General features: G+C 40.4%; 1 protein-coding gene across 3 annotated transcripts in view; it reads left to right on the top strand.

Moving 5' to 3' along the window:
* The window catches only part of LOC108972910, a 136,521-nt gene that overhangs the window by 94,004 nt on the left and 30,078 nt on the right, over window positions 1–12,439 (top strand). For all 3 annotated transcript variants that reach the window (XM_018939806.1, XM_018939822.1, XM_018939814.1), the window contains 2 exons: window positions 941–2,065; window positions 9,707–10,027. In XM_018939806.1, the coding sequence (XP_018795351.1) occupies window positions 941–2,065; window positions 9,707–10,027 (1,446 nt within the window). The remainder of the gene's footprint in view (window positions 1–940; window positions 2,066–9,706; window positions 10,028–12,439) is intronic.

Here is a 12,439-nt window from a genome sequence, read left to right as displayed (position 1 = left end):
ATACATGTGTAAGTGTGCACATACATGCGCTTGCATAATCAACAGCAAATGACACATCACAACTTTGACACGAAGAACGGCAGCCATTCCGTTGATAATGAGGCGAGTCGGTTGACAGGAAGTTCAAATGAACAGTGAAGTGAATGTCACGTGACCAGCTCATAGATTCATTCTAGCCATGACGGTGCCATACGAATGGGGGTTTTCTGGCTGCAGTGTTTAGAAATTGTTGAAGTTTACAAATCGCTTAAAGGGTTTCGCAGGAGTGCGCAGCTAATGCAAGGGTGTGAGCCACTTAGAAATTATTAAACTGCAAACTTTACTGTTACAGTGTTGCAAATCTGCTATTAGTTGAATGGGAAGAGGCGACTATTTCAAATACTTTCCTGCAAACACTCTCAAATTTGAACGCTTGAGGTCTTGACGGTGGTCATTAAAGCTGTTGAAGTTGTGATACAAAATTTTTAAAGCAGAATAGCGTCTAATAAGTTAGCTTGTGTATAGAAATGAAGCTGTTTGCGCTTGAAGCAAAGTGTATTACTATTTTTGCTTCTTTATGCTTTGAGCTCTCATTCTTTATATTGACTTGAGCTCGAAATTTTTCGACGTTAGCAAATAAGGTCTAAACGATTATTAACTTTTTGAAAAAAAAGAGTCAAAAACCGGAAAAAATCCTGAATATGAAGTACCGCTATTTGAAATATCATGTACTCAATAAAAAGTATTGCAAGCTGTGAAATAATACAACTTAAGGAAACCAGCGCCTCGTTTCACTTGCACGATTTTGTCCCTTAATCTCCCAACCATACATACAGCTAAACTTTTAATAGCTTTTCCTTAGGCCAAATTCACGCCAATTTGCATGCATTTTCCATTTTTGTTTTTAACGCTCACAAATATGCCAAAATTTACTGACGAAATCCACAAAATTTAATTTCAGCACTGCAGACGCAGCAGCCTTGTCAAGCTTAAGCTTAAGAGCCTACAACAGCAACAACAATCTCTCGAAATACGGTTTCACAGCAACGCTAGGCAGCGCAGACTGGTCAACCACACAGGCATCGCTAGCGGAGCGTTTAAACAGATTTCGACACAAGCAACAGCAACAACAACAACAGCAACAAGTGAGCGCTGGGTCGATCGAAGGCGAATTATCAACGCCAGACGACTATTACAAGCATTACAGTGCCGCAAGTGATTCCAATGGGCACAACAACAATCAGCATTTCAACAACAACAGTGCAGCTAGTAGTGCCAATAAACCAACGGTACTCGAGCGCAGTGAATTAATACCCACTGCGGACACATACACTTCAGCCACAGAACAACAGTGTTCATCATTGCTCCAAGCGAGAGTCGTTAATAGCAAGAACAACAACAATAACGTTGGACAACATCATTATAAGTTAAGTCAACAAAGTGCGGATGTTGCAACATTTGATGCAACTGAGTCATCTTCCACTCCACTAGCTTGTTACACGAAGCCGGTCAAACGGAGGCGTGTATTAGTGCGCAAGCGCAACAACACCGACGAACAAGCGAATTCTACAACAACTACCTCAATCAAGTCGCCCGAAGTAACAACAGCTGGCCGTGTAACGGCTGAAAGACAACAACGGACAGCAGCGGCAACAACACAAATTTGGTTTCTTTCATTTTTCCACAGCATTGGCCTAGGCAGCTTTGCCGAGCATGTTGCCGTGCAGTTAGGCGTATGCCGCAACAAAAGTAGCAGCTTCAGCAACGAAACGTTGCATACAAGTAGGCGTTCAACGGCGACGCCTCACACAATTCCCGTCGAGAACATTCCAAAGCGACGCTCATTCGACGTAATGGGTCTTCTACGCAGCATGAAGCTTAAAGACCGCCTCGCCATTAGTCTGGGTGCAACCCTGATACTGCTGACGCTGCTGTTGGTGGTCGATGTGCAGATGGATTTTGGTGTTACAAATCGGCATTTATTACAGCAGCAGTCACGTGTGCGTTATGTAAATGAAAATGATGGCGGTGACACTGGTGGCACTGGTGCCTTCAGAGACTTCAAACGAAAATTCCTGCAAAAGAGGTGAGTACTTAAGCCGTATGTGTTAATCTGTGGGCATACGGGTGGGTGTATGTGTGCTTAGTTTTAAGTGAGAGATAGATTCAAGCCATGTGAAAGACATTGTCGGGTCACTGCTGTCAAGTCGAATGTAGTTGATGGATAAGCGCCTTGCAAATGTTGACTCAAATGAGGTTAATAGATGATTTGCGAGTAGAAAAGCGTTGACATTTCGCCTTCTGGTGTGATGTGTGGCTCCCATCACATGGAGGGTGCATAGAATAGCTACAACCTATATTGCTTTAACTCATGTGAGCACTTAATGTTTCGTATGTAAAGGGCTGGTCTCAAGATACGTTCGCAATGCTAGAAAGTTGTTTTGCGGTGTACCCGTCATGGGAAGCAATCGTCGAAGACTTTAAATGGTATATCTATGAAGATCTGTGTCGATTTAGCMGTATCCATCTGTCTGTCTGGCTTTTACCCAACGGACAGGGGGCAGAATTTGCAAGCGGTATGATATGTCTGTCGTAAGAGTCAACTAAAACATGCAATATGTACTATGTATCTTATTTGGCATGTCTCCAAATATCAGCTAGTCTTGCCAGAAACAGTGGTATAATACTCAGATTGAAATTATATTATCAACTTTGAATGAGATTCCTCCTAACGAGTTCATTCATTTGATGGTTTTCCATCGGACCAATTAGATTCAGATAATACTTGAAAAAAGCCTGTATTTGGGGCTCAGGTCAACGCGATTTTAGCCACAGAGAGGTAAGGCCGTCGTCGGCAGGATCTCACCTAAAAACACAAAGAATGTTGCCTGTTTGTCTCTTTGGTAGTAGTCACTCGACTTTTCAGGCGTCGATCTGAAATATGTCAGACGTGTTTTTCTTTCCAAGAAGCGTTGAAATCAGACCACCATATTTTTCAGATCGAACCACTATAATACATAGCTGCCACAGAAGTTGGACGATTTAAATGAATTTCTTCTTTGAAACAATGTCCGAAATCATCCATGGATTGTTGCCCAAAATAATGCTATAATCTCTAGACTAATATACACTAAACTAGTGTACCGTTTCTGCACTACTTTCACCGAAATCAGTTTTCATCATTAGACTGCCATCAATTCCAAATCCTTGCCACCTTTAATAATTAAATGAAACAAAGTTGCCGTATTTCGTTCGTTCTTCTTTGGGACCAACGTGATATTAACTACCAAATATTGCAACAATAATGTTTATCTAGCTATATGCAATGTACCGTTACGCACACTTTATTATTACATTAATATGGCAGCTTCTAAGAGCAATAATGTTACCTGGAATAGCTGTAAATAACCTGCACAAAGCAACCGTAATATTGACGGCAACAAAAGGAAAATGATTGCCGCCATCAAGCGGCGCAACAGGCAGTATAAAAAATGCAATAAACCGCCATAAGCTGGTGCCATGCCAAAAAGCTTTAAAGCTCAACCTTTCGTCGGCGAAACATCGAAAACTGCTAGTCACAGGAGGAGCCCACAATATTGCCAGACCAAGTATCGAGCCAAGGCCATAGTGGCGCCAAACGTCATATTACTTATAGGTTATGTGGACTGGCAGCGCATGCAGGATGTGCGAATTGGCGAGGGCTGGGGCGTCGGTGCCAGTGCCAGCAACATTTTTGCCACTCATAATATTGGAATGAGCGCTTGTTAGTGGCATTGTGCTTATTGTGTGGGTTTTTGTTTTAGTTGTTGTTGTTGGCATAGCCGTTGTTTGCATTAAACGCTACAAGCCATCTTCTTACTTGTCGTCTTAACAGCATTTGCTGGCTTGGCTCGCACACTCCGTCGCCGCCGCCGCCTCTGCCGTCGTTTGCAGCCCTGCGGTTGTGCTCTGCGCTGGCTGGCTGCCTGGTGGCTGGTTTATGCTGTGCCTTTAATGCGGTTGCGGAAGCCAAGTAATAAAACATCCAAATGGCGTAAATTGCGGAAGCAGCAAACGTAAGGAAATGCAGCGGCCGGTGTAGCTGCTGCACAAAAACAACACCAACAACACCAATAACCATCGACGGCCGTAGTCATAGCTTAGGCCATGGGTAAGCGCATAAACAATGGCGTGGTGTATTTGTAGAGAGGAGTATCGCCGTGCGCGCATACATATGGACAGCTCTACGTGGCGCCCGAAGCAGCTGTGGGACGAACAACAGCAATAGCAACAGTGCCGGCAACATTAAAAGCTACTAATGCCGTTACACGAAAGCGCTGCATGGCGGGCAACCAGCAAAGTTATTGCAGCTGCAACAAAGCAGCGCACTGACTAACGGCTTCTTTTGAAGGCGAGCGTGTGAAACCGGCGAGAGGCGGCATGAATGGAGGTTGGCGAGCTGGCGCTAAATATGATGTCAAGCAATCGGTGTTGGCTGGTGATACGCCTCACCGCAGGTCCTTTCTGCAATCCCTTTAATGTGGTGGATGCGGATTGCGTTCAAAGCGCCGCTAAGACAAAGTAAAGTATCGAGCTTATTGCAACACAGACGGTGGCATCGTTCGACTGGCTGCCTTAGACTGCTACTTAAACTCTAAAACATTTAATTAATTCATAACTTCTATGCACATTTTCATATATATGAGTGTGTGCGTGTTTATGTACTGGCTTTAAGCCGCGCTGGCCACTTTGTGCAATGCGAGCCTTGCAGTGCAGTTGACTCAAATTGGCTTCGAGCGCAATGAAATAAAGTGCAGTTTAAGCGTTTGTTGCTGTTGTTTTAGCCGTGGTTAATTATTGTCTTAAAATGTTTTGGTTTCGTTTACTTTGGCAAAGCCAATGCTGGCTGGGCCAATGGTCGGCTGCGGAAGCTAAAGTTTCACAATGAATTTATAAGAGATTCTTCTGGCATATCAAATCTCTTTGAAGCTATTAGGCAGCAATTTATTTGATTTCACTCACACACTCCCTCCTGTATGCTATTTGCGTAAATAAACAATTCCTTGCCATTTGGAACAACTTCGGAGATAGTTTTAATTGTCAGGAACTATAAAATTCGCATTTCTCATTTTCCGGCTTTCTGCCCATCCTTCCAAAGCTTCCTTATGGAAAAGTGGCTTCCACTTTGTTTTTTAAATTGTAAAACTTTGAAACTTCGGCTTGTGTTTCCAAGTCAGCAGGTGTCAGACGGCTTTTCAATTTGCCTTTTTCTTGCGAAAACAATATGAAATCACAAAGTTTTTCTTCCCCCTTAAGCCCTGTGCGGCTAACTAGTTTAAAAGTGTGCTATTGAATTTTTTTATTTTGGGATAATCGCCTCGATCTTCTTGACTCTAAATAGCTGTGCACATACATATGTATATACTATACATATATACACAATTTTTGTTAAGGCAGAAAGCACTATGCAAACAAAACAGTGTAAAAATATATATTTATCCATACCTACATACTCTCGCATTTATTCACATACTTCTGAAATAAAAAAAATTGTATTGTGTTATACTTTTTCTCCCAAATATAATTTTGTTTCCTTTTCCTCTAGCAAATCACACCAAAGTTTCTTTAATAGTGTCAGTATTTAAGAAGCTAATAGTGGCCTTTTGTAGAAACTTCACCCATTCTATTAAAGAAATATGAAATATATACCAAATTTTATGAGAGGTTTTCCTCTTGTAATCGAATAAAATTGTTCTCACTCAAGAACTGAAGCCATTGAACCACCCTAAACGTCGTGAATTTGCTGATTTTGTCTTGGAACAACTTGAAAATGAAAACGATGTTTTTAGGCAAATTATCTTTTCCGATGAGGCCACTTTCATCAGAGTAGTGTGCTAAATATACAAAACTGTCGTTTCTATTGCAAAAAAAATCCACGAATTAATCAGGAACAACCGTTACCTTCAACTTAAGTGACAGTTGGTTGTGGTTTTTGGCCTGTTTGAATCATCGGTCCGTACCGATTTTCCGTACTAAAGAAGTAAATAAAAAACATTTGAATTTATTTAAAATGAATTTTGAAAATAAATCATATCACTCTTATTGGGGAACCCTGTGCAAATGATGAGGGTAATGACCTGAGTTGATCTGTTCCTTATATACGCGTAGTATACACTCAGCTTTTAAGATATCGATCTGAAATCTTTCACCTGTTCTTTTCCTAATAAACTTCTCATTAGCGGGCCACTATAGCATATAGTTGCGGTACAAAGTGATTGCTCAAAATGTACATAAAGATCCTTTTATAATTTTTATTAATTTATACTTTACAAGTACATATATTCAGCGAATTTTTAAAAGACTAATAGAGAGTCCGTTTGTCAGCCTAACAAGAATAAGTTCTCTAACCCGCATTCATTTCGTTAGTTAAGTTACAAATTATTGTCTTCTGGATAATCGACTCCATATTCTTAGAAATTTAGAAATATAAAGGTTCCTGAAGTATGCCTTAAACCTCATTCTTACCTATTGACCATTTCTATGTGCGCTATTTACATAAGTGCAAAAATTCTAAGTTTTACGATATCTGGAAGTTTCCCCATAAACGTTAGAATATTTTCTTTGAATTACAAAATTAGCATACTAAATGATTATTTGTTGTTTCGCCAAGAATGTGCATCAAATTTGGATATTTTGTAGAGAAGTGCGGAAGTAATCTGCTTTCAACACATTGCAAGGTAATTTTGATTATCACTTTGCAGTGTGAACACATCTAGAACTAACTTCTGTTGAAATGGACCATCAACACGAGTGCAGTCAACTGCCACATACCTTGAGCATTTTGCAGCGGAATTTCCAGCGACCCGCTTGCGATGACACTTTGCTCCGAATGATGCTTAGAATATGCAAAATAGGCGAGCTCCGCATTGCTCGACAGGAAGGTGCGAAAGTTTCCGAGTAAATTCATTTGCATATGTGAATGTTTAGATATGTGTATACACGCTTATATATTACTTTGTTTGTTTTAGTATAAACAAAACTGTATATTTAAGCGATGCGAAGAAGTTTGCAGTTGCAAAAAGTTCTGAAACTCACACCGAATTATTGCCAACTAACGAGGTTTGACCAAAGTTGAAGTAGTTATGTCAAGCTGTGTTTATGTTTGGTACTTAGCATTAGTTTCTAATGAGAACTAGAAAGATTGAGAACATCAGCGAGGTTTCAAGCTTTGAATTTATAGCGTACTGCTATGTCATTGCTTTCTATCTAAGGAGAAAATACATTTTTAGCTCCTCACGAAACCTTCTACACGAGCTGCCGTCTCAACTAGATTGAGGCGACCTGTTATTAGAATAGTTATACAAACCCATACAAATAATGAAATATATCGCTTATTCCATAATATTAAGCAAAATTTTCGGTTCGTTCTTAACTCACAATTTTGCAACTAAATTCACAACTTAATCTTTCGCAATATGCAGAGAGTAAAGCATGCGAAGTTTGTGGCAATGCCGCATTGCATAATTTATCAGCGGCAACAACTGCAATGACAACAATAACACTGCAGCAAGTGAAACAATGAAGCGGTTAGTGCATTTCAATCTTGGTTTGTTGACAAAACTTCACTCATATCAATTTCGCCCTCTCTCTCTCTTCTCTCGCCACTCCTGCGGTAACTGACAAATGTCAACTTCAAAACTTGACTCCGTTGGTGTTGGTGACAAAACTTTTGGTGGCCAATGATAAGAGACAAAGTTAAAGTGAGATCGCTATTTGCTTCTTTGTGTTTGTTTCATTTGTGTCTTGAAGAGAATTTCCTATTTCTTTTTATAGTTTTTATTTCTTTTTGTATTGTAACGAGGGAACTATTGAGGCTCTGAATCGACAAATGACTAAGGTCCAGTGTTTCTAGGTAGTCACTCATACATGGTTTTGCTCTGAAACGTAAGTACTTATAAAAATATTATGAAATATTATTCTTCTTCTTCTTCTTTATGCGGTTGTAGCCGAGCTGGAGTGTTTTCGTTCGTTCGGACGCTATGGCCTAGCCAGCCTAGCCGTCATATATCTCGTGCAGCTCATTGTTCTATCGACTGCGATGCCGTTGCCGCAGAACCTTTCTCGTGACGCCGACTCATCAGATGTCATTATTGTCCAAGTCTCTGCACCTTTTACAAGGATGGACAAGGATGATGAGTGACTTGTAGAGTTTGGTTTTTGTTCGCGGACTTTTCAATTGCCTACTTAGTCCCAAGTGGCACGTGTTGGCAAGCGCCATTCTACTTTAAGTTTCGGGGCTAACATTGTTGTTGGTGTTAATACCGGTTCTGTATACTGATATAAAATATTTTACCTTCTCCATTTCGTTCTGCAGATCGAATTATTTTCTCCAAGAGTAGATTGAAAAAGTTGCATAGAAGGCAGTAGCTTTGTATGTAACCTCATAAAGTATCGAACGGCTCGGGAAAGTCCTTCCCGACAGTTTTTTAATATAAAATGTCAAGCACAAAACTTTAACTAATTATTTATGCGAAGACACTGAAAACCCTTAATGAGTTAGTACTGCAAATTGCATTGAGACATCAGCATCTCAGGAACTAGAATGAGTTACAGCTTTGGTTCCATTCAACAGTTATGATCTTATGGCAGACCACGCGAAATCACTAATCTGAAACAGAAAACTTTTTAGAGAGTTTTCAAGTTTTGGTTAGAGTATCCGACGTCCCCCGACGTCGCATTATATTATATTTTGCATTGTATTCTGCGTAAGCACTTTCCACAAGGAAATCATATTTATTGGATTCAGTTTGGATTGCTTCTATCGATATCTATCGATATCGACTTGTTGAACCACTGGTGATCATTCGGAATCCTTACCCGCTTGAAAAAAGTTACCCAGGTGAAGCGAATGCAGTTTGCTATCACTCCACATTAGTTTATCAATTAATTTAAAACTTTGCGTGCTAATTTAAACTGTGCTAAGGACTTTGTGTTCGAATTTTCAAGTAGATAATTGTGTGTACCCCCAACATATTTCGCTTTATTATTATTATTTTTCCATCAAACTAACTCCGCAATTCCAAACACTTATTTTCGAATGTGGAAATTAATTGCAAAAACATTTAAAGTGCTTTTATTGCGAATTGTTTTCGAAGTGGCAGCGCCGTGCGAAGTTTTCGCATTTGGCTGCGCAGCGCCGACAGGAGCAATGAATGCAAAGTAGTGCATACAATTCCACACATCCATACAAACCGTGCATGCCACCAATTGAAAACACTCGACGACTACTTGCCGAAACTCTGCAGAGAGCGCTTGATGGCAACTAGTTTTATGCACTCGCTCATCAACCCAACTCAACTCATCAATGCCGGCTGCACTTCTATCTCCAACATAAATAGCACACATGCATATCTCGTGCATAGCGCTCGTTGCTGAGGCGCATTGCCACTCGCTTCGCTTTTACGAAGCCATAATTATTTTCCAGAAACTTTTATTGAAACTAAACTAATTTCGAAACAAGCAGCAGTGACGCAACAACTTGAGATTTTCAGTAATTACAAATTTTGCATAATCTCGTGCCTATGTTGACGGCGTCATCGTCATCGTCACCATCACCGTCAGTGCCTCAGCGTCGCGTTGTCCATGTCCTACATGCCTTAGCCGTGTACGCCGTTGTTAGCATAGTTTTCCTAGTGTTTATCTCTTCTCAAAATGTTCCATTTTGTTATGCAATTATTTTTATTTACAGCAATTCATCCGGTTCAAAGGAGACAGCCACGCCGACAACCACACAATCGCGCCCTGCAGGCACTGCGGCAGGTGGCAGTTCGGCTGATGTGGCGGCGGCGGCGGGTGCCGGTGCAAACGGTGTACAACAGGATGCAGCAGCTAGGGAAGATATGTTGGCGATACAGAAATTGGAGCGGGAACCTCATGATCCCTTTGACGATTTGTTCCGACTGCTGATGGGCCTGGACAAGACCGACTATTCGCACGTGTTGATCGATGATGATGGGTCTGTGATAACGGAAAATCCAACTATCGCTGAAATGACGGGCCTGAAACCAAGGTAAGTGTTAGACCTACGTTTTCTAGAAGCAAAAGGAGTGTGACTTTAGGGCTCCTTATATTTTTTTATAACTGATATCACTTATTATCAGATATGTCAGAAACATGCATACGGTTATGTATATTGGCCCGGACATACGTTTAGCTATTTAATATTATGTACATAGTATATCACTTTGTGTAACTGGCTAGCAATACTGAACGCTTAACTGCCGATAGTGATCCTACAACAATAACAACATATGACACTTTGACAGTCCGAATGATCTAAGAGAATATATCTTATAGCACAAACCGAATCATTTGATGCAAACGTTTATATAAATGAGTGAAATCGCTCTCCATTTATTTTATTATTAACGACATCCGCTGGGAAAGCGTCGTGAAGCCTCGTTTCGTTGCTTCGTTCTCCAATATTAATATATATACCTAATATTCTGGTAGTCTTCGAGAGCTTTAGGCTTCCAGTTCCGAGCGAATGTGGATTTCCCTTACTATTTGTGCATGATTTCTTACATTTCTGCTTTGTTGCCAGACCGACTATTCACACCTACTTCTGCTGGCGCGCAATTTATTCAGCATTTCGGCAGCTCTGTATGTTCGCAATTTCGCAGGAACACGGAACATTGTAACTGAGTTACGTAATCAAAATATATACATAAATATAATATGCACACATAAGTATGATTGCGAGTATCAAAAAGTAATGACATTCATCCGGATTTCTTCACGCATGCAATTTCACATTTCGTGAATGCTCCGCAGCGGATTCAGGAGCGTAATATATTTATGTGCATAACGGCATATGTAGCGCTTTTTCCGTGTCTCATTGTTTTGTAATTCCCTCGGAAAATGACGACTTGCAGAATAAGGATGCTATATAAATTCATAAATTCATATATGTGTGTGTGTTTGTGGGCGTGTGGCACCCGCAGCAGCACAGCGGCAATTGTGAAATTGCTGTGTTAGTATTAATTCTTATGTGTTGCGCTGCGATAAGTGAGTGCCATCCTACAAGGTTTTGAGGTTCATACTCCGGTTTGTAATGGTACGTACTTACTTATGCAGTTGCACATATACATAGACATATATATTTATACGTATGGGTATGTAGATTTGCTGGCGCATTCTACATCATGCAATGTTCCACGAAATGCACGGCATTATAATTACATGGGTATTTTGCCAACCTGGGCAATGTCTAGGTATTTCAGTCATTTTAGTAGCTATGTGTATGCATGGGTTAAGCATGTAAAACACTGCTACTAGGATAATGACACAACGTCACATTCTCCGCGCTTTTGTGTGCGTATGTGTGTGGCGGGAAATAAAACTTTGCGGCAGAGTTTGCTGTGGTTTGACATGGCATTGCAAGACATTGACTTTACGACATAATATAGCGAATGACATTACATTAATTTTTTACAAACACAGCATTTTTAATCTCACGAATTTTTGAACCCAAGGGCAATACCTTATAAATGGCTTTTAAGTTTGATCAGAAACTGTTCCCTCTTAAGAGTCAGAAGAAGTCGACTTGGGTGTATACTATAGAATATAAGTCACTTGTGTTTTCAACTGCATTAGGAAGCAGTTCCACTGGAAATAGTCTAACGACGTTCACCAAACTTGGTTCTCAATAAATCAGTTGTGACATTCGCTGTGTGACTTGTGGTGCCATCCTATTGGAACCACAAATTATCCATGTCCATATTATCCAATTCTGAGCAAACATATTCGGTTATCATTTTCCGGCATGCAATGGTTACTCATGGAGTACGTGTGGATTGCTGCCTGAGCAATGATGCATATTTTGCTTATTGACGAATCCATTCAGTCAGAAATGAGCCTCATTGCTAAAGACGATTTTTGGATCATTTTGAAGTTGGTGCTCAGTCCAATTCACGAACGTACGACGATTCTGATGGTCAAGCGGCTTCAGTTCTTGCGTCAATTTGATCTTGTAAGGATGTAGGCTCACATGTTTTCGCAAAATTCGGCACAACGCCATCACAGAGATGCCAAACGAATGAGAACGACGTGTGAGAGATTGATTTGAGCCTTCCTCAGGAGCAGGAATATTCTCGATACTATTTTCTCACAGATGCTCAATTTTCGATCTGATAGGACGCTCCACTTTTGTAGCGTTGTTTGTAAAAACCCGTTACTAGAAAGATGACACCTCAATTTGTTACAGTAGTAGTACTAATGACGTTGAAAAGTGAAAAAAATTCTAATAATTTGAGATATAGTCTTTTAAAAGTGATCCACAAATCTGATAGGGCTTAAAGGTTCCAAAAAAATCGTTATGTCGGTCAAAATGAATAAGTTACTTAGAAATATGAGATGATCTGAGCCGAGTAGAGTACTTGGGTTAAACCGCTACAACACTAGTCCTCCTTTGAATCTTTTT

Source organism: Bactrocera latifrons, unplaced genomic scaffold, assembly GCF_001853355.1.
Source record: "Bactrocera latifrons isolate USDA-ARS-PBARC rearing strain unplaced genomic scaffold, ASM185335v1 scaffold_11, whole genome shotgun sequence".
Classification (NCBI taxonomy): Eukaryota; Metazoa; Arthropoda; class Insecta; order Diptera; family Tephritidae; genus Bactrocera; species Bactrocera latifrons.
The sequence above is the reverse complement of the archived record's forward strand: the minus strand, read 5'-3'. Positions and strand labels throughout refer to the sequence as shown.